The sequence below is a fragment of the Aotus nancymaae genome, unplaced genomic scaffold (genome assembly GCF_030222135.1).
Source record: "Aotus nancymaae isolate 86718 unplaced genomic scaffold, 86718_ANA_hifiasm-v0.15.2.pri h1tg000008l, whole genome shotgun sequence".
NCBI lineage: Eukaryota > Metazoa > Chordata > Mammalia > Primates > Aotidae > Aotus > Aotus nancymaae.
In genome coordinates, this window is record NW_026988419.1 from 46,341,128 (window position 1) to 46,362,907 (window position 21,780).

At 36.3% G+C, this 21,780-nt stretch overlaps 1 protein-coding gene across 1 annotated transcript in view; it reads right to left on the minus strand.

Moving 5' to 3' along the window:
- Positions 1 to 21,780, minus strand: part of ITGAV (integrin subunit alpha V) — a 98,079-nt gene that overhangs the window by 64,958 nt on the left and 11,341 nt on the right. Inside the window, exon 2 of the mRNA XM_064373276.1 lies at positions 20,323 to 20,450. Coding sequence (XP_064229346.1) covers positions 20,323 to 20,450 — 128 coding nt within the window. The remainder of the gene's footprint in view (positions 1 to 20,322; positions 20,451 to 21,780) is intronic.

Genomic DNA, 21,780 nt, shown 5'->3' on the forward strand with positions numbered 1-21,780 from the left:
TGCCCAAGGTCCTCTTGCCTAGAAACTTTATTTCCTCCACTCTGGATTCAAATCCTAACTGAAAATTCAGGTGTGTTTGTCTATTCACGATGCTAACCCATGGTGAAATGGTAGTCTGCCTCTTATGGAAACATTTGTCTAACACAAGAGATAATTATAGGAATAAACAATTACGGTGGAAAATAGTACAAGAACCCATAAAGAGTTACAGGAAAGTGAGGGCACAGTACAAGTGAGGGAATGTTTTCTGGGGCGATAGAAAAATCTTGTGCAAAGAGATGGAAGATTGGATAATCTTGAATTTTTAAAGAGAACTGTGAGTTGCTTAACTAGAGAGAATGGTCAGGAAGGGAGTTGTTATCAAGAGCCTTTTTTTCTTTTTCTTTTTTTTGAGATGGAGTCTTGCTCTGTCATTCAGGCTGGAGTGCAGTGGTGTGATCTCAGCTCACTGCAACCTCCGCCTCCTGGATTCAAGCAATTCTCCTGTCTCAGCCTCCAGAGTAGCTGGGATTACAGGTGCATGCCACCACACCTGGCTAATTTTTTGTACTTTCAGTAAAGACAGGGTTTCACCATGTTAGCCAGGCTGGTCTTGAACTCCTGACCTCAGGTGATCTACTCACCTTAGTCTCTCAAAGTGCTGGGATCACAGGCATGAGCCACCCTGCACAGCGAAGAGTCTTTTTTTCTTAATTGATACATACTTTTACATATCCATGGGGTACATAGTTATGTTCAATACATATAATGCATACTTATCAGTTCAGGGTAATAAGCATATTTATCATCTTGAAATTTAGTACTTTTTTGGGTTGGGAACATTCGATATCTTCCTTCTACCTATTTGAAATTAGATAATACATTATTTTTAACTATAATAATCCCACAATGGTAGAGAACACCAGAACTTACTCCTCCTATCTAGCTGTAATTTCATGTCCTTAAACAAATTCTATTTTCCCAATCTCCCTACCTTTCCCAGCCTCTAGTATTTTTTGTATTTTACTTCTATGAGATCAACTTTTCTTAGCTTTTACATATAGTGAAAACATGCAGTGTTTAATTTTCTGTTCCTGGCTTACTTCATTTAACATAATATCCTCCAGTTCCATCCATGTTGCCATAAATGACAGATTTCATTCTTTTTATGGCTGAACACACACATGCACACACACCACATTTTTCCATTGTGTAGGCATATATGCATATTCCTGAACACACACAGGAATATAAATACACATACCCTATATATATGTAGATATATATATGTGTGAATATATATGTATACACACACATACATACACCATGTTTTCTTTACCTATTCATCTGTTGCTAGATACCTGAATTGATTCCCTATCTTGGTGACTGTGAATAGTGTTCCAATAAATATGGGGGCACAGATGTCTCTTTGATATACTGATTTTCTTTCCTTTAGTTAAATGCCTGAAAGTGGGATTGCCAGATCATATGGTACCTCCATTTGTAGTTTTTGAAGAACTTCCACACTGTACTCCATAGTAGCTGCATTAATATACATTCTCACTTTTGTCAAGAGCCTTTATGCCATGCTAAGAATGGGCTTTATGGGATTTTTTGAATTGCATTCTATGCTATGTACTTTTTTCTCAATTATTATATTCCTGAAAAGTGAAGTTTCTCTTTTGTTAATGGTTATCCAATCTCTCTCTACCACTTTGAAAATTTACCTCCATAAATGCTTTTCTTAACTAACATTACTTCTCTTTAAATTTGCATATGGTAGCACAAGATGCTGCTGGGCCCTCTCAAGCAGCGTAGGCTTGCACAGCTACCATGTTCTGTTTCCTATTTTTTTAAAAAAAGTATCAAAAACATTCCTTGGCATAACAGTTATGGATATCTGTCTTTGTGGACATCAGCCTTAACTTAAGCTAGAAAATTCATGCAAAATCAATACAAACTTGACATATCTTTTTGGAAATCAAAGTAGTCCAGTATAACTGGATATAAAGCATTGGCATACATTGGCATCCGAAACTTAGTTAATGATCTTAAAAAAGAAAAACATCATCCACTGCTTTCAATGCCTTCAGCTGCAACAGAATTACCATCTCAAATTACCATCTTTTTAGGATGTTTGCTCATTAGGAAGTTTTTCTTTACTAATCAAAATTGTTTTTCTGGAGATCAAGTCTTAAAATCCTTGATTCAATATTACGTAGAAGTTTCACCCAAAGGAAGTGTAAACAGAGTGGGGGAAGAGAAAGCAAAAGAAAGACTGCTCTCCACACAAACTGACAAGAAGTTCATTCATGACCTGGCTGAAACTGGCAGCTATCCTGGGGCATATGAGTGAAGCAAATATTTTGAATCACAGCCCTGAAGTCAGCATTTAGGATGATGTTGGACCTCCTCAGACGGCCTGGCCTATTCTGACACACTTGAAAAAGAAATAGGACACAGACAACTACAGAAACTCAAGGGCTGGAAGAAATGCTTCCTCAGGCAACAGCCAAGAATACAAAGATTTCTGTCCATAATCACAAAACACATTGGAAGATTAGCTCTGTTCACCCAGATAAATAAAAAAGAAAAAGAGAGTATCTCACACAATAAATAATTTTATTTAGTTATCTAAATAAATAAAAGTATTTATTTAAATAACCTAAATATTAAATATTATTTTATTTAATAATCTTTAAATCTCAAGTTGAGAAGAAATTACTCTGCATTATATAAATTAACATAAGGCTCTATACCATCACTTTCAAAAACACAGAGGAAAACTTTGCTAGAGAAACTTGAAGTTAATAAGCAAGTAAATCACTACAGACTCGAAAATTTCATGTTTACTTTTCCAGGTTTTGAAACATGTCATTTGCATTTTATCAAATCCCCATGACTGCATGCTTGAGGACAGAAGCAAAAAAGAAAAGCAGATTGTCGTAGCTTTCGACTCTACCCTTCGTAGCAGCCAACGCTTTTCCCTGGTGTTTCCAAAGGCATTGTCAGCACATTCGGGATTCGACTTGCTGGACAATTATGGGCAATGCTTATTTTAAAAATACAATTACGTTCTTATCCTAAGTAAAATGTTTTGTTTCTTCTTTTCATACCAAAAGAATATCCCTTGGAACAAGATTATGTCACCTTTTCATGAAAAGGCCAAAATGAACAAGAATGCTAAAGCCTCAGAAAAGCAAGACAGCAAACTTCCATTTCGAAACTAAAATGTGATTTTAGTCACTTGGTTCCTAATCATTACTATTACTTGTGTGAATAATGACATAATTCAGGTCCTTAAAAAACTTTTTTGCTTAAAAAAAAAAGTAAAAAGAAAAAAAAGGCTATTAAAACAATGCCACTCTCTATTCACCCTTTAGTAGAATAGACAATTCACAGATTTTCTTAAGCAGCTCTTTACTTCAAACATCACTTCTGTTTAGCTGCACTTCCTGTAACAAATTTGCTTGGAAAAAAAAAAAAATCTTCCAACAAAGCATACTTATTTATTATGTAAAAATTGGCAGGTTAGTGGAAGAACTCTTTGAGCATCCAATTATTTATTTACATAAATCATGGGTACCTCCAATGTCTAAATGCTAGTCATATACCATTAAGTGAGACAGATAAGTCTTTGTTTCTCAAGGAGAAAAATAATACATAATTACATAAAATATTTTCAGAGAGCCATAAATACTATAAGGAAAATTTGGGAGAAAATAATTTAGAGGTCAGACAACTACTGTTATCATGCATTTATTTGTAACCCAATGTTATTTTGAAATAATACATTTCATTGATTCAGAGCTGCAAATATTCAGATACTAACATGCCTAAAATCTGAATGTGTACAATAGTCAATGGTGACATATTCATAATGGTGACATTTTTAGCATTTTTAGTCGTACATAAATAGTAGTATATTTTAACATCAAAGGAACCTTTACATTCACAGTCAACTGATTTTTGACAAAGATAAAAGCAAATTCAGTGGCAAAGAAATAGTCTTTTCAACTAACGGTGCTAGGACAACTGGATATTCATACACAAAAAAATTAATTTGGAACCCTACCTCAAACCATACCAAAAAATTAACTCAAAATAGATTACAGACATTTTCAAATGTAAGAGCTAAAACTATAAAACTCTTAGAAGAAAATAAGGAAAGAAATCTTCATGAACTTGGGTTAGGCAACAGTTTAGAAAACTAAAAGCCTAAGTGATAAAAGAGTAGATATATTAGCCGATTAAAATTAAAAAGTTTGTGCTTCAAAAACACCATTTAAGGGGGAGAGAGATCCAAGATGGCTGACTACTAGCAGCTCGGGACTGTAGCTCCCAGTGAAAGTGCAGAGAACGAGAGGACGCCACACTTTCAGACGAATTTTTGTTGCTCACAGACCAGGAGATTCCCAGCAGAGGAGCCCAACAGGTCGCCAGCGCGACTCTTGTGGCCAGCGCAGTGGTTTTGCTGGCGCCTCAGTGCGGCAGTTCTTGGTGCAGAGTGAGCGGGACTAGGTCTCCTTTTGGTCAATTCCCAGGCAGAAAAGCACCATCCATCTTAACACCGCTGTTTTGGCCGGCGCAGTGGATTGCCCAGATTTTGGCGCTGGGAATCAACAAGTTGGACGTCCACTCAGAAACCTAATTTGAAAGTCGGAAATCACAAAGATGACAGGTGGATAAATTTACAATGATGGGAAGAAACAGCGTAAAAAGGCTGAGAATACCCAAAATCAGAATGCCTTTCCCTTTACAGGGGATCACAGTTCCTCATCGGCAACGGAACAAGCCCTGATGGAGAACGAGTGTGTTCCATTAACAGAAGTAGGCTTCAGAAGGTGGATGATAAGAAACTTCTGTGAATTAAAAGAACTTGTTCTAACCCAATGCAAAGAAACTAAGAACTCTGAAAAAAGGTTTGATGAAATGCTAACGAGAATAGACAATTTGGAGAGGAATATAGGTGAATTAATGGAGCTGAAAAACACAACACGAGAACTTCGCAAAGTATGCACAAGTTTTAACAGTCGAATTGATCAAGCAGAAGAAAGGATATCAGAGTTCGGAGACCAACTTAACGAAATAAAATTAGAAGTCAAGATTAGAGAAAAAAGATTAAAAAAGAATGAGCAAAGTCTCCAAGAAGTATGGGACTATGTGAAAAGACCTAATCTATGTTTGATAGGTGTACCTGAATGTGATGAAGAGAATGAATCCAAGTTGGAAAATACTCTTCAGGAGATTATTCAGGAAAACTTTCCCAACCTAGTAAGACAGGGTAATATTCAACTCCAGGTAATACAGAGAACACCACAAAGATATTCTTCAAGAAGACCAACCCCAAGGCACATAATCGTCAGATTCATTAGGGTTGAAATGAAGGAGAAAATACTAACAGCAGCCAGAGAGAAAGGTCAGGTTACCCACAAAGGGAAGCCTATCAGACTTACAGCAGATCTCTCAGCAGAAACCCTACAAGCCAGAAAAGAGTGGGGGCCAATATTCAACATCCTTAAAGAAAAGAACTTTCAACCCAGAATTTCATATCCAGCCAAACTGAGCTTCAAAAGCGAAGGAAAAATAAAATCTTTTGCAAACAAGCAAGTACTTAGAGATTTTATCATCACCAGGCCTGCTTTGCAGAAGCTTCTGAAAGAAGCACTATACATATAAAGGAGCAACCAGTATCAGCCTTTCCAAAAATATATCCAGCTAGCATCAAATGGCAGTATTAAACTCATATATATTATTAACTGGATAAAAAGCCAAAACCCATCGGTACGCTGTATCCAGACCCATCTCACATGCAACGATACACAAAGACTCAAAACAAAGGGACAGAGGAAGATTTACCAACCAAATGGAGAGAAAATAGACTTTAAAGCAACAAAGATCAAAAGAGGATCAATGCAACAAGAAGAGCTAACAATCCTATATATACACGTACCCAATACAGGAGCACCCAGATACACAAGACAAGTTCTTAATGACTTCTAAAGAGACTTAGCCTCCCACACAACAATAGTGAGAGACTGTAACATCACATTGTCAATATTAGACTGATCAACGAGATAGAAAATTAACAAGGATATCCAGGACTTGAACTCCGACCCGGAACAAGTAAACTTAATAAACATTTATAGAACTCTCCACTTCAAATACACAAAACATACATTCTTATCAGTACCATATCACACCTATTCCAAAAGTGACTACATAATTGGAAGTAAATCACTCCTCAATAATTGCATAGCATTTCATAGGTTTAAATGTAATATTGGTTGGCTGCTTGTTTGTTATTTTCTTCCCTATTCCTTCCTGTCTCCATTGTTAAGCACAATTATTGGCATAAAAGAGGTTTTCAATTCCCATTTTTAGACTGCGTTCTAGCCTGGGCAATAAAGCAATACTCCCGTTCTCTCTCCCTCTTTCTCTTTCTTTTTCTTCCTCTTCTTCATTCTTTTTTTTTCTTTCTCTCTTTCTTTCTTCCTTTTTTTAAAAAAATAAAAAAATAAAAAAACACCATTTAAAAAGTGAAAAGACAACCCAAAAATTGAGGAAATTACTTATCAAATGCTGTATAAAAAACTTGTATCCAGAATAATATGGAAAAAAAAAAACCTTCTACAACTCAATAAAACAACCAAATTAAAAATGAGCAAACAATTTGAATAGATGTTTCTCCAAAGAAGAATCAGCTAGCAAGCACAAGAAAAGATGTTCAACTTTATTCACTATCAGGCAAATGCAAATCAAAACCACAATAAAATATGGCTTCATACTCATTAGGATGGTTATTTTAATATAAAAAGGACAGAATATGAGTGTCAATAAGGATATAAAGACACTGAAACCTTCATACATTACTAATAGAAATGTAAAATGGTGCAGCCACTTTGAAAATAGTTTGACAGTTTAAAAAAAGGTAAATACAGATTACCATATGACACAGCAATTCCATTCCTAGACGTCTCTCCAAGAGAAAGGAAAACATATGTCCACACAAAGATTTGCACATGAATGTCCACAGCGCATGAATACTCACAATAGCCAAGAAGCGGAAAACACTCAAATGTGCACCTACTGGTATAAAAAAAAAGTTTACTCATTCAGTTGAATACTGTTAAGCAATAAAAATGGAATGCAGCACTGATACATGCTACAATATGAATGACTATGTATCACATAATTATAGTTATATAAAATATCCAAAGCCAAATATATGTAGACACAGAAAGTAAATTAATAGCTGCTTAGGGCTGGAGGCACAAATGAGGAGAGATTGATGTTGGTCACATTTCTTTTTAGGGTAATGGAGATGCTCTGGAATTAGACAGTAGTAATGCTATAAAACTCTATAAATATAGTAAAATTCATTGAATTATACACTGAAAACAGGTCAATGTTATGGTAAATTATATGTCAATAAAGCTGCTTTTAAAAATGACAAATGTGTCAGGAGGAAAAGCAGCTGCAACACTGAACAGAAATGTATGTATATAATAAAGACTTTTACAAAATTAAAAACAGATGCATTAGAAAAGTAACAGACTAAGAATAAAAATGGATAATAGAAAACAAAATTTAAAAACCCAGAAAGAACTAATAAGCATATGAAAAAAGATTCAGGCTTACCAGAAATGACAGAAATGTAAATTAAAACAAGATATATGTTTCACCTCTCAGACAAAGAACGATAGTATCAAATTTGGTTCAAAGATTGCTTGTGTCAATATTTTCCTATTTGGCAAATATGAATCAGAAGTCCTGAAACACACATCTCTTTGACTTCTAAATTTAATTTTAAAAAATTAGCTAAAAAAACCATTTTGTAATATGAACTAAGACTAATAAGCATGTTTAAAGTTTTATCATAATAGTAAAACAACAGAATAGGAGACAGAGTAAATAATTTTATGTATTTTGTGTATTTATTCACACACACACACACACACACACACATGGAATATACACAGGCCACAAGGTACATGACAAACACACACACAAAAGTATATCCTATGGCCATTAGTTTCCTGAGTGGTGAGATTTAGGTAGGTCTGGTTTTCTCATATTTTTATCAATGGATGTGCATTATTTATAAAATGTGTTAAAGGTTTTCAAAAAAGTAGTGTGGATAAGTATCCCTCAATTCTCATATTCAAAAGCTTAGTTTGAAGTTCCTATATCCCCTCTTAATTAACTTTATGTTTACATTTTCATCTCATACATACAGTTTTAGTTAATAAAATACAAGAAAATATTTTAATCACGCAAGCTCTTCTTTCTTTAAGCATTAATCTTCCTAGGAACCTCCTCCTTCTTTTTTTTAAGCATTAACCTTTCTAGGAACTTCTATTCTATGTTACGGAATCAAACTATTAGAGTAGAATATTGCAAAAAATAACCAGTTAAAAAAATAAACATTCTAGATACTACTGAAGACTAACATTAACCACCACCATTTAAATGATTAAATGGTTAATGATTTCTTTGCCTTAGTAAGGAAGTACAGTTCCTTAATTTTTTAAGTAGTGGTAAGATATTAGAACTAGTACTATTAATGAAAGGACAATTTGCTTTATAAACTTCCAAAGTATCTTCACATGTCTCTTGAAGCTTACCTATACTGACTTAAAATGGCCATGAGACCAAGGTCCCCAAATCCAAAGTGTTTGAAAAATTAATCACTTATATATACAAAAATAAGTTTTGCAACCATAATCCACGGACATGCACAAGTGTTATTAATTTATATAGAACTATCCAGAAACATCTTTTACATAAAATAAGATACAGCTCTTATCTACAAATAAACAAAAAAATCGGAAAACAGAACCAGAAGAAAACAGGATGAAGCTCATTTCACTGGGATTGGTATTCATTGAGTTAGTTAGTTATTACTACCACAGTGAAGAAAGAATCAAAATGTCCCTCTCCTTCCATGAGTAATTCTGATGGTCCTGCTGGAGTGTAGCACAAAGAATACAGGCCTTTTCAAAACACTCACTGCTTTATCAATGCTGGTTTGTTTCCTTCCAGTGATGAAAAGGAAATGATCCTGAAAGCATCTAACATTTTAAGACAGAAACTCTTTACTGTGGATTAAAAAAAAAAAAAATAGCCAATCCTATGTTAAGTCCTAAAAGAACGGGTCTGAGTCAGATCACAGTGAGCAGGGAAAGAAATAGACTTCAAAAGAGCTTGTGAGTTTAGTTTCAGTAAAACACTGAAAACATTAAAATACTGACTGTATGACTGTCAATTAGTAATAAAGGGATTAGACTAAATGATTTCTAAGGTGCTTACCAGCTCTCTCATTGTGTAATTCTGTAACAGGGGATGACAGATTATATCAGGAGAAACATTTTAATTTTAAAAAATTTCTTAATATAAATTTCTTTTGTATTAACAAGGGAAGGGAGACTTTTTTTTTTTTTAAGCTTTTTAATTTACAGGACAGTTGCAACTGTAGAAATACCTAGACACAACTCTGGAAGACAGAAAATTCACTACTAAGAGGAAGTAAAACTTAAAGGAGGTTAGCTTAGGGTCTGCCTGAGTGTTTTAATTGCAATGAGATGGAAATTGTACAGCACAGGCTAGAAAACCGCTAAATGTTTTATATTCTCTAGTAAATACAAAGCCTAGTTATACCCGAAAATACTCCACAGCATTTTTCTCAACTACAGAACTGGCATGGCCAAGGTTTGCTCTCAGCCTATACCCAAGCCCTTCTAGGAACAAATGGCAAGCATTCCAGCAAGCTGTTTGGGGTAGGAAGAATAGTAATCTGACCTCCACCCTTCAGTATGACAGAAATGGCTAGTGGTAGGTGACATCCATTCATTGTATTTGGAATATAAAGGTAGGAGTTTCTTCTTTAAAAAAAAAGGAAAAAAGAAACATACTTAACAAACAGGTAGGTAAGCCTACATTTCTAAGCAAGGAGACTTTGGTAAGGTGGTGATATATGGTCCCTTTTCTCAATGCAGATTAGCAGTCTATCTTTTTGAAAACAAACAAACAAAAAAAAAAAAACCACTACTAAGAAACATGGCCAAGGATCAGTCTGTCAGTAACATCTGCTTCCCTAGAAAAGGAAAACACGTTATAAGTGTAAGGTCTGTTCTCGCCAAGGATAAAACGAAGAAACTGAGGCCAGCACGAAAAAAATCCAATGCGAAGGAATTTATTCAGGCTCCCAGGTGAGGTTCTGCAGTCCGACAGAAGGGGCTGGAGAAGTCACGCGGACTCCTCTTAGACGTGGGGTTTTATAGGGAGTGGAGGTGTTTGACTGGTTGTGCCCAAGGTGAGTGGGATAAAATGGCGGGGAGTGGGGCCCGGATGGAACAAAATGGCAGGGAGTGGGGTCCAGACAGGACAAAATGGTAGGCAGGAAGTGGGGCCCAGATAGGACAAAATGGCAGGGAGTGGGGCCTGGATTGGACAAAATGCTATCAGGTAGGTCCTGGCAGGGCTTTTTTTCCCCCTGGGCTCCCGGGAGTGGGGGGTGGTGGTGTGTGTCTGAGCTCCCGGCAAGGGAAGGAGGTGTGTCCGAGCTCCCAGCAAGGGGAGGGGGTGTGTCCGAGCTCCCCGCGAGGGAGGGGGGTGTGTCCGAGCTCCCGGAGAGGGAAGGGGGTGGGTCCGAGCTCCCTGCGAGGTGCAGGGAGCGTCCGAGCTCCCGGCGATGGAAGCAGCGGGGAGGGTGGGGGGGTGTGCGCGAGCTCCTGGCGACGCAACCAGCCTTACAATAAGGGGATTTTCACAAATGTCACAATAATAGAAGTTAAAACACAAACCAAGCTATAATCCATTTAAGAATATCTATATTTATCTTTATTTCTTTCCCTTTCCATAATTATTTAGTTCCGTACAGTTCTGGTACCGGCACAACATAAACAATTCTTTCTTCACCTGTATAATGCTTTCTTGTTTACAAAGTATTGAAAGTAATGGCAAAAATCACAATTACTTTTGCACCAACCTAATACTTTCATAGACTTCATCTTTTTTTAAAAAAAAAAGTCAGATATGAGGTCTCATTATGTTGCCCAGGCTGGTCTCAAACTCTTGGACTAAAGCAGTCCTCCTGCCCCTGTCTCCCAAAGTGCTGGGTTTACAGGCATGAGCCACCAGGCCACCATGACCGACCAACATTATCTCATTTGATCTACATGGCAACCCAGAGAGGTAGGTATTATGCTTATTTAACAAATGGGGAAATTGAGGATGGTGCTTGCCCCAGGTCACAGCTAATAAGTATTAGCACCTGAATCTGAGCCTACATCTTCTAAATCTACTTTACATTCCTCATAACCAAAGCTGCCAAGGGACACAGAACAAGAGAGACAGCAATGCCTACTTATATAAGCATGGGTATTGCCTCAGCATACCTTGCAGTTTAACCAGTATCAATTGTGGCTTACACTTGTAATCCTAGCACTTTGGGAGGCTGAGATGGGAGGATCACTTGAGGCCGCAGTTTGAGACCAGCCTGGTCAACACAGTGAGACCCCATCTCTCTTTTTTAAAGAAAAAAATAATAAATAATTATAAAAGAAAATACATAAAAGGGCACTGTGGTAGACAGAATAATGTCCCTAAGATATTCAACTTCCAATTCCCAGAAACTGACACATAAATATGTGACCTTATGAGGCAAAAAGGACTTTGCAGAGGTGATCAAATTAAGGACCTTGAAATAAGAGATAAGTCTCGATTATCTGAGTGGACCCATTATAATCACAACAGGGAGGCAGAAGGGTCAATGTTCAAGTAATGCAGCATGAGAAAGACCCCAGTAGCTATTGCTGGCTTTGAAGATAAGGGAAGGAACCACAAGACAAAGAATGCCAATGGTTCTACAAGTTGGAAATGGCAAGGAAACAGTTTCTCACCTTGATTTAGCCCAGTGAATCCATTGTGGACCTCTGACCTCCAGATCTAAAGATAACAAATTTGTTCTTTGGTAACTGATGACAACAGCAAGAGGAAACTAATGCGGCCATGAAGGCAAAACCGAGATAACAGACTACATGGACAGACTAGCTTGCTACATCAATAGTCTCGATATTGTTTTGCATTGCAATCTATTATAGTTTTGGAATAACTTTACTACTGAAAATACATAGATCATTCATCCCTAAACTAAATCATGTAATTAATCTTTTCTTCAGTTCCACTTTTCCACATCCACTTGTGAGTTTTCTATGTGTTAATCATCTTAGACTAAAACAAAGAAATCATACCCCAAAATAACTCTTTCACTGGCACTAATTCCACCACATATCAAAGTTCACATTATTCTTTCAATTTAGGGGAAAAAATATTCCATGATTATGCAGATCTTGTTTAAAATCTATAAATTATGAAGAGTCACTGGATGAAAGGGTTTAAAAATCCAGGAGGGCAAATGCCATTTCAAAGGCAAGTTGTAATATTTCCATCATTGCATAAATATATAAAATAGGAAACTTTTTTAACATCTTAGTTGTGGCTTTGTTTATACATTCTATCAAGCAAATTTGGGGGGAAAAGAAAAATACAGATGACAAGCAAGAGATCTTGAAAGAAAACTAACAGTGTAGCACATTTTGGAGATAAATTTCGCAAATCTAAATTTTAGACTGAGGTTTCCTTTTATTCCTGAAGGCTCAATAAAGCATAAATATTATTCAAAAATCAAAGCAGCAAGTAACTTTTCCATCCTGGATTGAAACTTCTACTAAATTAAACTTCATATCACAAAGTTCCACATTTTTAAAAGTCATTTCTATAATATTTTGAATATATGTATATAATAATATTCATTATTTCATGTAACTTGTATCATTCTACCAAAAAAAGTGACTAGGAAAATTAATAAAATGGGTACTGAAAGTATTAGTTCATCTGTAATGTTCATGTGAAATCTACAAGGAACCAGGAATCCAAGATGTCCCTATGGAGCTCTAGATCCTTCTATTTCTAATATTCCATATGCATTAAGCTTTAATGGTAAATTTATTTGGCTAGACCTCTAATCTAGAATATCTTTTTAAAAACTCATTTAGATCATTCCTCAGCTACTTCCAGCTTTATTCCTCATCATGCCCTCAACCCCACAACCCCACCACCATACATGTATAACCCATATGCCCACACACATACACACATATATAGGGCACATGGAATTACTTGATTTTCAGTCACTAACATTTTTACTAAGTATGGACATACTGTTTTCTCAACCTGAAACCCTGTTCACATCTAAAGAATTTCATCTCATTTTTCTTTAGCTCAAATGTCACCAACTAATCTAGGAAGCCTTCTCCAAAGTCCCCAGGCAAAGTTAGATCCTTTCCAGTTATGCTTCCTTTATTTTGGTATAAATCTATTTGTGTCCACCATTCAGAATTACAGTGAAATAAGTTTTAGACTGGTCTCTCAAATTTATATTTGAAAGCCTCTCCTTTACCCCCAACTCAAACCACCAAAATCATGCTACTGGGTAGGAAAGAAAGCACATCAAAAGTGTTCATCTGTCTTCTTCAAAAGCTAAGAAAGTTGTGTTATGCTACCTTAAAAGCAAAATCCAGACTTTCTTAATTAGCTACTAGTGCATGTCTTAATGCATGTGACAAGCAACAGTGAAACTGCCTTTTAATAAATTATATACTAATATCCAGGGACCTCACTGGTAAACACAAAGTAAAATTAGTTTATGAATTACTAATTAGACCAACAGATAAACAGGGTTATTTGCAAAGGATGTTCCCTCCCTATTACCTTGTTTTCCAGGCAAAAGGAGAAAAAGGCACCCTCTTATTCCTATACCTTTTCTTCTCTTGAAAGACCTTAAGTTTTTAGTTTCCTCTACAAGCTCATAATCTTCTTAATTTTCTCACTTGTGCAAGATAAGACAGACTTTCCATGTCTTTCACAGATATGAGACTTAGATCCAGCCAAACAGACACTACTATAAAAGCTTTAAATCTCTAGCAAATGATGCAAAGAGGCATGATGGATAAGAAATTATCCTCATGGTGCTATTCCACATTCAGCAATAGCAGTTCCAGCAACAATAAAACCCACTAGTTGTTCTTTTGTTAGCTTCTCTTGTTTCCTGCCTATTTTTTCAGATAACTATTAAGTTACCAACATCATTCCAATAAATTCCTGTTCTATTTCTATTACTCTTCATGAAGAGCCCAAAACTTGCATGCAATATACACACAGCCAACCCACCATACAGAAGTGGAATAAATGGCGAGTGGAAATAAAGGTGTTCCGCTGTTAAATAGCTTGTAGTCTACTCAGGAAAACAAACATACTATATCATCAGTAAGAAAAACAATCAACAAAAAATTCATTTAATAAAGAAAGAGAACTGTAATCAGTGCACTAAGACTACCAATACGGCAGACCTGACCTAAAAGGTGAAGGGGGAGAGGAAAGAACCATTTTACAACATATTATTTAATGCCAAGCATTTATAGCATCTCCAAGCACTTTACTGTACATTTTTTTATTGTGATTCTAGAGCTAGCTGAGGTTTATTCTTTTTTGTCGGAAGAAATATATTTACCATTCTATTTTTTCAAAGGATAAACAGACTATGAAACAACTTGTCTAGAATATTTCATACAGTTAGAAACATCAAATGTTGATGCAACAATCACCTGGGGCTTCTTAAGGCTCAACTAAACTTTCAGACTCACAAAACTACCAAAGGCCATTTGCAGCACCAGTCTATTTACAAGGATATAGGACAGAACCACAGCTTTCCAGCAGGACAGAACCAAACATACCCCCTCGGTGAGAATCCTTACACGAATTTTCCCATACAGCTGTCCACCCAGCTGTCCAGGGTACTTCTCTTTGCCCTGCCAGGTGATGGCTCAGATATGAAGATACTAAAACCTGGTAGACACAGGAGCCATTCTGGCTTCAAAGCCTCTTGCCCCGCAGAAATGACTGATAGCTTTTGCAACAGCTCCATAGCCATAGCTTCCAGATTTGCCACAAGACACATGCCAGTTATAAGTCACTATATTCAAGCAACTCCAAAGCTATGATATCCCTATCAGGTACTTTTATAGTTTCTCCAAATCCAAATGCAACTTACCATCAGGGGCCATTTTCAGCATAAGCAACAATACCTAGTCATTTAGTCACTCAGATACCCAGTAAATCAGACTAGAAACTTAAAGGAAGACCAAACTGGCATGAATAGAAAGTGGTTTTAATGACCATTTTCCAGCAGCTGATTATTGATAATATTCCATTTTAACATCTCTATATGTGTTATTCAGTTTAGGTCCCATTATGCTAGAGTAACAAGCATCCCCCAAATCTCAAGTAGTTAAAAATGACAATGGGTTTTTTTTATACACGCACATATGAGTAAGAGTCTAAGCTTTGTGTCTTCCTTACTATAAGCCTCAGTTTGACAGAAGCGCTACCAGTGAAACTATCACTACTCACCATGACATCTGGGAAGGGGCAGAATAATGCCCAGCTCTTAAACCCTTCCACCCAGAAATGACACACTTCTGCTCATGTTTTCTTGGCCAGAAAAAGTCATACCAAAGGTCTTGCCAGAAGTTTTAAAAATGTGAAATACTGAAGAAATGCTGTGATTAGAGCTAATTTTCCTGAGATGATTTTATAAAGTAAATTATTTCCCAAATATTAAAAACATGAGGACAGGGCACTTTTAAGCACTAAAATCTGTTCTGGGCTCAGAAACACAATTAAGTAAATAAACTAACCAATGTATATACTCTTTGTGATCACCCCAGGAATATATTATACAATGTAGAATGGCAGGTAATTTTCCCAAGATATTGTCAGAAAAAGTGACAGAGGCTAGATTTGAGCCCAAGTCTGTCGAACTACAAGGCCTATTTCTTTTCATGACACCACGAGGTATAACAAATGATGGAGTGATTCAAAGAGGAAAATCCACAATAGTATCAAGAAGCTTAGGAGGGATAAAAGGATGTGATCATTTCAAGCAGACAAAGAGCAGAAACTTTAAGGAGGGAATGTCCAACGGGGTGAACTGTAAAAGAGCAGTCCAAAAAGATGAGGGACCATAAGCACCCTCCGAAGCTGGCAAATAGGCTGCTGTTAACAATTGCGGTTAGAATCACTGGTGGGTTGGGTCGGTGCCACACTAAAGTGGTTGAAGCATAGGAAGTGATGAAGACACAATGTATTCAAAAACCATGGATGTAAAGGAAAGAAGAGAGAAAGAAATATTTTCTCTCTTTTTTGATACTTCTTGATACTAAGAAATGATACATGTTCAAGGGAAAACCGTTTTTGATTAGTTTTTTGGGAAAAAAAAACTTGAAACCTACTTCAAAGTTGGAGAAGAAAGGAAAACAGTAATGGTAAATGCAGCGGGAATACAGAGGCAAATGAAGGAAACGGGAGGGTCTCTGAGAAGGCAGAAGGGAGGAATAGCAACACGAAACGGCTCATGTTTACTGAGCCACTTCAACATGCCAATCCCTGTACTAAGCACTGTACATGTTTTCACCTATAGGTAGATTAACTAACTGGGAGTAATCCACACCTATGGAGCAGGTTGACGAGAATACTGCACTAGGGAGATGAGGGTAACCCATGCAACGTCAACAGCTGGTATCTGGTAGAACCAGGGTTTGAGCCCCAGGCAGGCTGCCTTCAGAAACCCCACATATCTGCTCAGCCTCTGTCCCCCTTGAGATGATAAAAAAGAGAGAAGACATTTGTATTGTAGGGATGCTTATGTGTTTGGGCTAGGATGGGATGAACATTCCTTGGGAGAGCGATATAAGGAAAGTTTAGGAGGATGCTATAAGCTGTAATATAGTTTAATGTGGCTGTTTTATGTATACATTTTCTTGACTGGATTATTTAAATCTATGTTGTCCTCTTACATTCAAATAAACACCATTTGGATAAAAATATTAATGTAAAAAAATGAACTCTTAATTTTTTTTTTCCACTGGGGAAGTCTCAGAAGTTATACAAAAGGATTATAGAAATATCATAAACAGGGACAAAAGATAAACATATATATAAGAATATATGCATTATACATATAAATATATGTATCTCATATATATATGTGATATATATATGATATATATATGTATATCTATGACAACCAAAGAACTTTAGTTATTTCCTTACTATACAAAAACCTCTTATCATACATTATTGGGTATTAAGTTATGCGGACACCAGACAATGTTTTAGGCCCTGGAGTTTCAGCAATGAGCAAAGATAAAAAAACTGTCCTAATGGAATTTACATTCTAATTGACGGAAAGAGAAATTCACTAAAAGCAAATAAATAACATATAACAATGTAAGCACTACTAGGAAAAACAGAGAAGAGGATGGAAGTACAAGGTGAGAAGGGGGAGCTGGAATTTTAAATAAGATGGTCAGGGCATCACAGAGAAGATAAAATTTGAGCAATTCTCAAAATGATGGTGAAGCAGATACTCAGTGGACATTTAGGGGAAAGAATATGCCAGGCAGGAGACAGCCCAGGCAAGGGTTGGGTAGGAATGTGCCTACTGTTTACGAGGCACAGCACAGCACAGAGAATCAAAGGGAGGAAGCAGAGTGAGCTCATGGTTTTAATCCTCTGGTCATTTTGAGCTGGCTCCTGCCCTCTGAAAAAAGCCACAGCTCCTGTCACTTGGCTCTCTCCACTTAGTAATCTGCCTTCGGATTCTGGTAACCACTGCCTTCAGGCCTAGAGGCCACATTTTAACTAGTGCTGATGTACGATCAATCCCCAGGTACCTTCGCAGTCCTCTGTAAATAGTCAAATACCCCAATTTAAGTGTGCCATCTTGTTCTTGGCAGTGCTCTAATTAAAAAAACTAGGGCAATAGTCCAGGTGGAAGACAATGGTGGCTTGGACCAGAATATTAGCAGTAGACTGATGAGAAGCAGTTAAATTTTGACCTACTGACAGATTCAATGTCAAACATGGTTCCAGATTCTGGCCTAAACACCAAAAGGATGAAATGTCATGAACTGAGATTCATTTTATAAAAATCACAAACTAATAGATTATAAGCACAAATATACTAAAAAGTAGCTCACAGGAAAAGGGCCAATAATGGCTTACAAACAAATGTAAAGACACACTCAGTCTTAGTGTTAACTAAATAAATGCAAATTAACATAACATACTATTTCCTTCTATAAAATTGACAAAGATTTTAAAAATATGGTAATAAATGAGGTAGACATGGGTTTCAAAAAACACAATTGGAGAGGTAAACTTCTGTGAGGGAAAATTTATAATACCTAACAAAACTTTAAATATACAAATCCCCTTTATCATACAGATATATTCACATATTTGTACAAATACTTGTGTATAACATTTTCACTACAGCAGTGTTCGTAATAACAAAAGACTGGAAATAACTAAAGTATCCACTAGTAGAAAGCAAATTTAAGCATATTAGGTATATATATACAATAGAAGGGTATCAATGATTTACAAAAAAATGAGATCTTTCCAATAAGGAAAGATCTACAGATTTCAGTTGTTAGAACAGTGCGAGGAGGCATCAGATTTTTGAGTTGCCTTTTTTTCAAGGATGCATACATATATAGAAATAAGAAAATTCTAAAATTGTTAAGAGTGATTGATTGCCTCAGGCTGGGCATGGTGGGACACACCTGTAGTCCCAGCACTTTGGGAGGCTGAGGCAGACAGATTGCTTGAGTCCAGATGTTTCGAGACCAGCCTGGGCAATGTGGCAAAATCCCATCTCTAGATTAAAAAGTAATTAAAAAAAATAAAAACTAGCCAAGCTGGTGGCACACATCTGTAGTCCCAGCTCCTCCTGAGGCTGAGGTGGGAAGATCACTTGAGCCTGGGAGGTGGAGGCTGCAGTGAGCCATGATCACACCACTGCACTCCAGCCTGAGTGACAGAGTGAGACCCTATCTCAAAAAAAAAAAAAGAGTGATTGCCTCTAAGAAGATTGATGTGGGTGAATATTATTTTTCACTGTATACCCTTTGAGACTTTTAAAAATTTGTTTTACCATGTGCATATGTTATTTTCAATAAACAAAACATTACCTAAAGCAATAAATTATCTTGCAATACACAAAAACCTACAGCGTTAAGTATAGAAACATATGAACAGTTTGACCTAATCAAAATCTAAATTGTGGTTTCGTCTTATTAGTTTGTTAGACAATAAATGTCCTAGAACCATCATATTCTGAATCACAGGTATTTCTCCATTTATGGTAAAAATATGGAAAAATACAACAACAGAGTTTAATGTAGATGATTTCAAATGGAAAAAAAAACCAACCCCTGAAAACATGTGCATGTGATCTGGTTCACATTAACAGCTGGCTTAATGACTAACAATCATTTTGGCACTGATCACAATGTCAAATGGAACAGTCCACATCATGATTCCTGTTTCACTGATATATTTTCCAGAATCAATATACTTTAGTACTGGCAGGAAATAACAACATGGGAAAAAGAATTAATTTTGTGCAGGTTTATCTTAAAGCACTCTGTCAAAGCCAGCAAATCAGAATCATTAAAAAATTGTGTAAGACTACTACACTAGAAGAATGTCACACTATTTCCTTAAGGATTCTCTCAAATTTCACAAATATATATGAATATACCAATATAAATGTGTACAGAATTATGTATATTTTATTTCACTGGTAAAGACGTAAAACTTATTTCTCATCCTCCTCATGCTATTTTTCTCCTTGCTACCACAAATCCTGACAGTGAAATTTGTCTCTAAGATAAAATTCTCCTGTTATCAGAACCATAACACACAAGTTTCCCAACAAACTCTGGATAAGTGTTGTTTACATCACCTAAGTCTACTTGAATGCAAAAGATTCCTCAACTGCTTTTTATAGCACAACCCAAGGCTTGGATATATTCATGATCAGAGATTTGATCTTCTACAATAATCAGTGAGTCATGCTTCAATTTGGTTGACAGAGAGGCGGCAAAAACCCTTTCCGTGCCTATGATCTCCCTCTTCTCAGAAAGGTACAAAAACATCTTAATAGATTTACCCCAAATTTCTCCAGGTTGATACTATCAGTTTATGGCAGAAGATATCTGAACCAATGGAAAAACAATGTACTTTTAATACTTTCATCTACCACAAAAATTGTAGGAAAAAATTATAGAATAAATCATTTGTCTTTATATAATTTTCCCTGTGGATCTGAGGTGCTTATATATTACCTTATTAAATGGTTACACTTAAACTAAACCAATTGCTCAAAAAAATCTAATGAAATCAATGAAAAGAAAATTGTGCATTAACATTTACCTGTTGCATCAAATTCAATTGGCTGGCACCGGCTAGAAGCCCAGTCACATTTGAGGACTTGCCCTCCTTCTACAATCCCAGGTTGGGTAGTGTTTGCCTTGGGAGCTCCCACAAGAAGAAACATTCGGCTAAAATACAAAAGGGGTAGACAAAACTTGAAATGAAACAAAGCATAAGCAATATCTTCTGATTTATGAGGAGCAATCATTCTCTTGATATTATCCACGAATATTTTAAAAAACCATTCACTACTCATTGGGGGCATATTCTTCATTATTCATTCGGTACTGTCTTGCATGTATACACTAATTGATAGAATTTATTTTTCCTGATAACTTTTTAAGGCAGTTTCAGAGTTACATTCATTTAGGAATTTATGCAGGTCAATCATACACTCTAAATATGTACAGTTTATTGTATGTCACATATCTTTTTTTTTTTTCTCTTGACATGGAGTCTTGCTCTGTCACCCAGACTAGAATGTAGTGGCATGATCTCAGCTCCCTGCAACCTCCGCCTCCCAGGTTCAAGCAATTTTCCTGCCTCAAGCTCTTTAGCAGCTGGGGTTACAGGCAAGTGCCACCATGGCCAGCTAATTTTTTTGTATTTTTAGTAGAGATGGGGTTTCACCACATTGGCCAGGCTGGTCTCAAACTCCTGATCTTGTGATCTGCCCGCCTCAGCCTCTCAAAGTGCTGGGATTACAAGCGTGAGCCACCATGCCTGGCCTGAATGTCACGTATATTAAAAAAGCTGTTAAAAATAATGTATGCTGCCCAGACTCAGGAAAGTTTTGTTTTGGGGTATGCGCGCATGCCTCTGTGTGTGTGTGTGTGTGTGTGTGTGTGTGTGTGTGTGTGTGTGTGAACTGCTATGCATTTTCTATATCCTGAATGTTGAGCAAAAAATACAAATATATTCTAAATAAATTATTCCAAAGTATGATAATTATAAATATTATGATTTTTCCATTTAGAAAAATTATCTTGTATTAGAACTGGTACTGTAATTTTTATTTTATTCTATTTTCTTTTTTTAAGAGGCAGGGTCTCGCTCTGTCACCCAGGCTGGAGTGCAGTGGCACAATCATAACTCACTGCAACCTCCAACTCCTGACTCAAGCAATCGACCTGGCTCAGCCTCCTGAGCAGGTGAACTACAGGCATATGCCACCATGCTCAGCTAATTTTTAGTTTGTATAGGTGTGGGGTCTCACTACATTGCAAGGCTTAATTTTTTTTGATAGTTGACTATTTAATAATAAATTTATTACAAGATTAATCTAATCAATTCTTGGTCAAAGATTAGGACAACTATTCAATTTCCTTGTCATCAAGATAAAATAAACTGAAGACACAATAATCAGGAGTAAAATTATTAATTATAAAGATATCTTTGCCTTTGCTGTTTTCTATTCATTCAAAAAGAGATATGAATTTAATGTTTCCTCTACGCAAA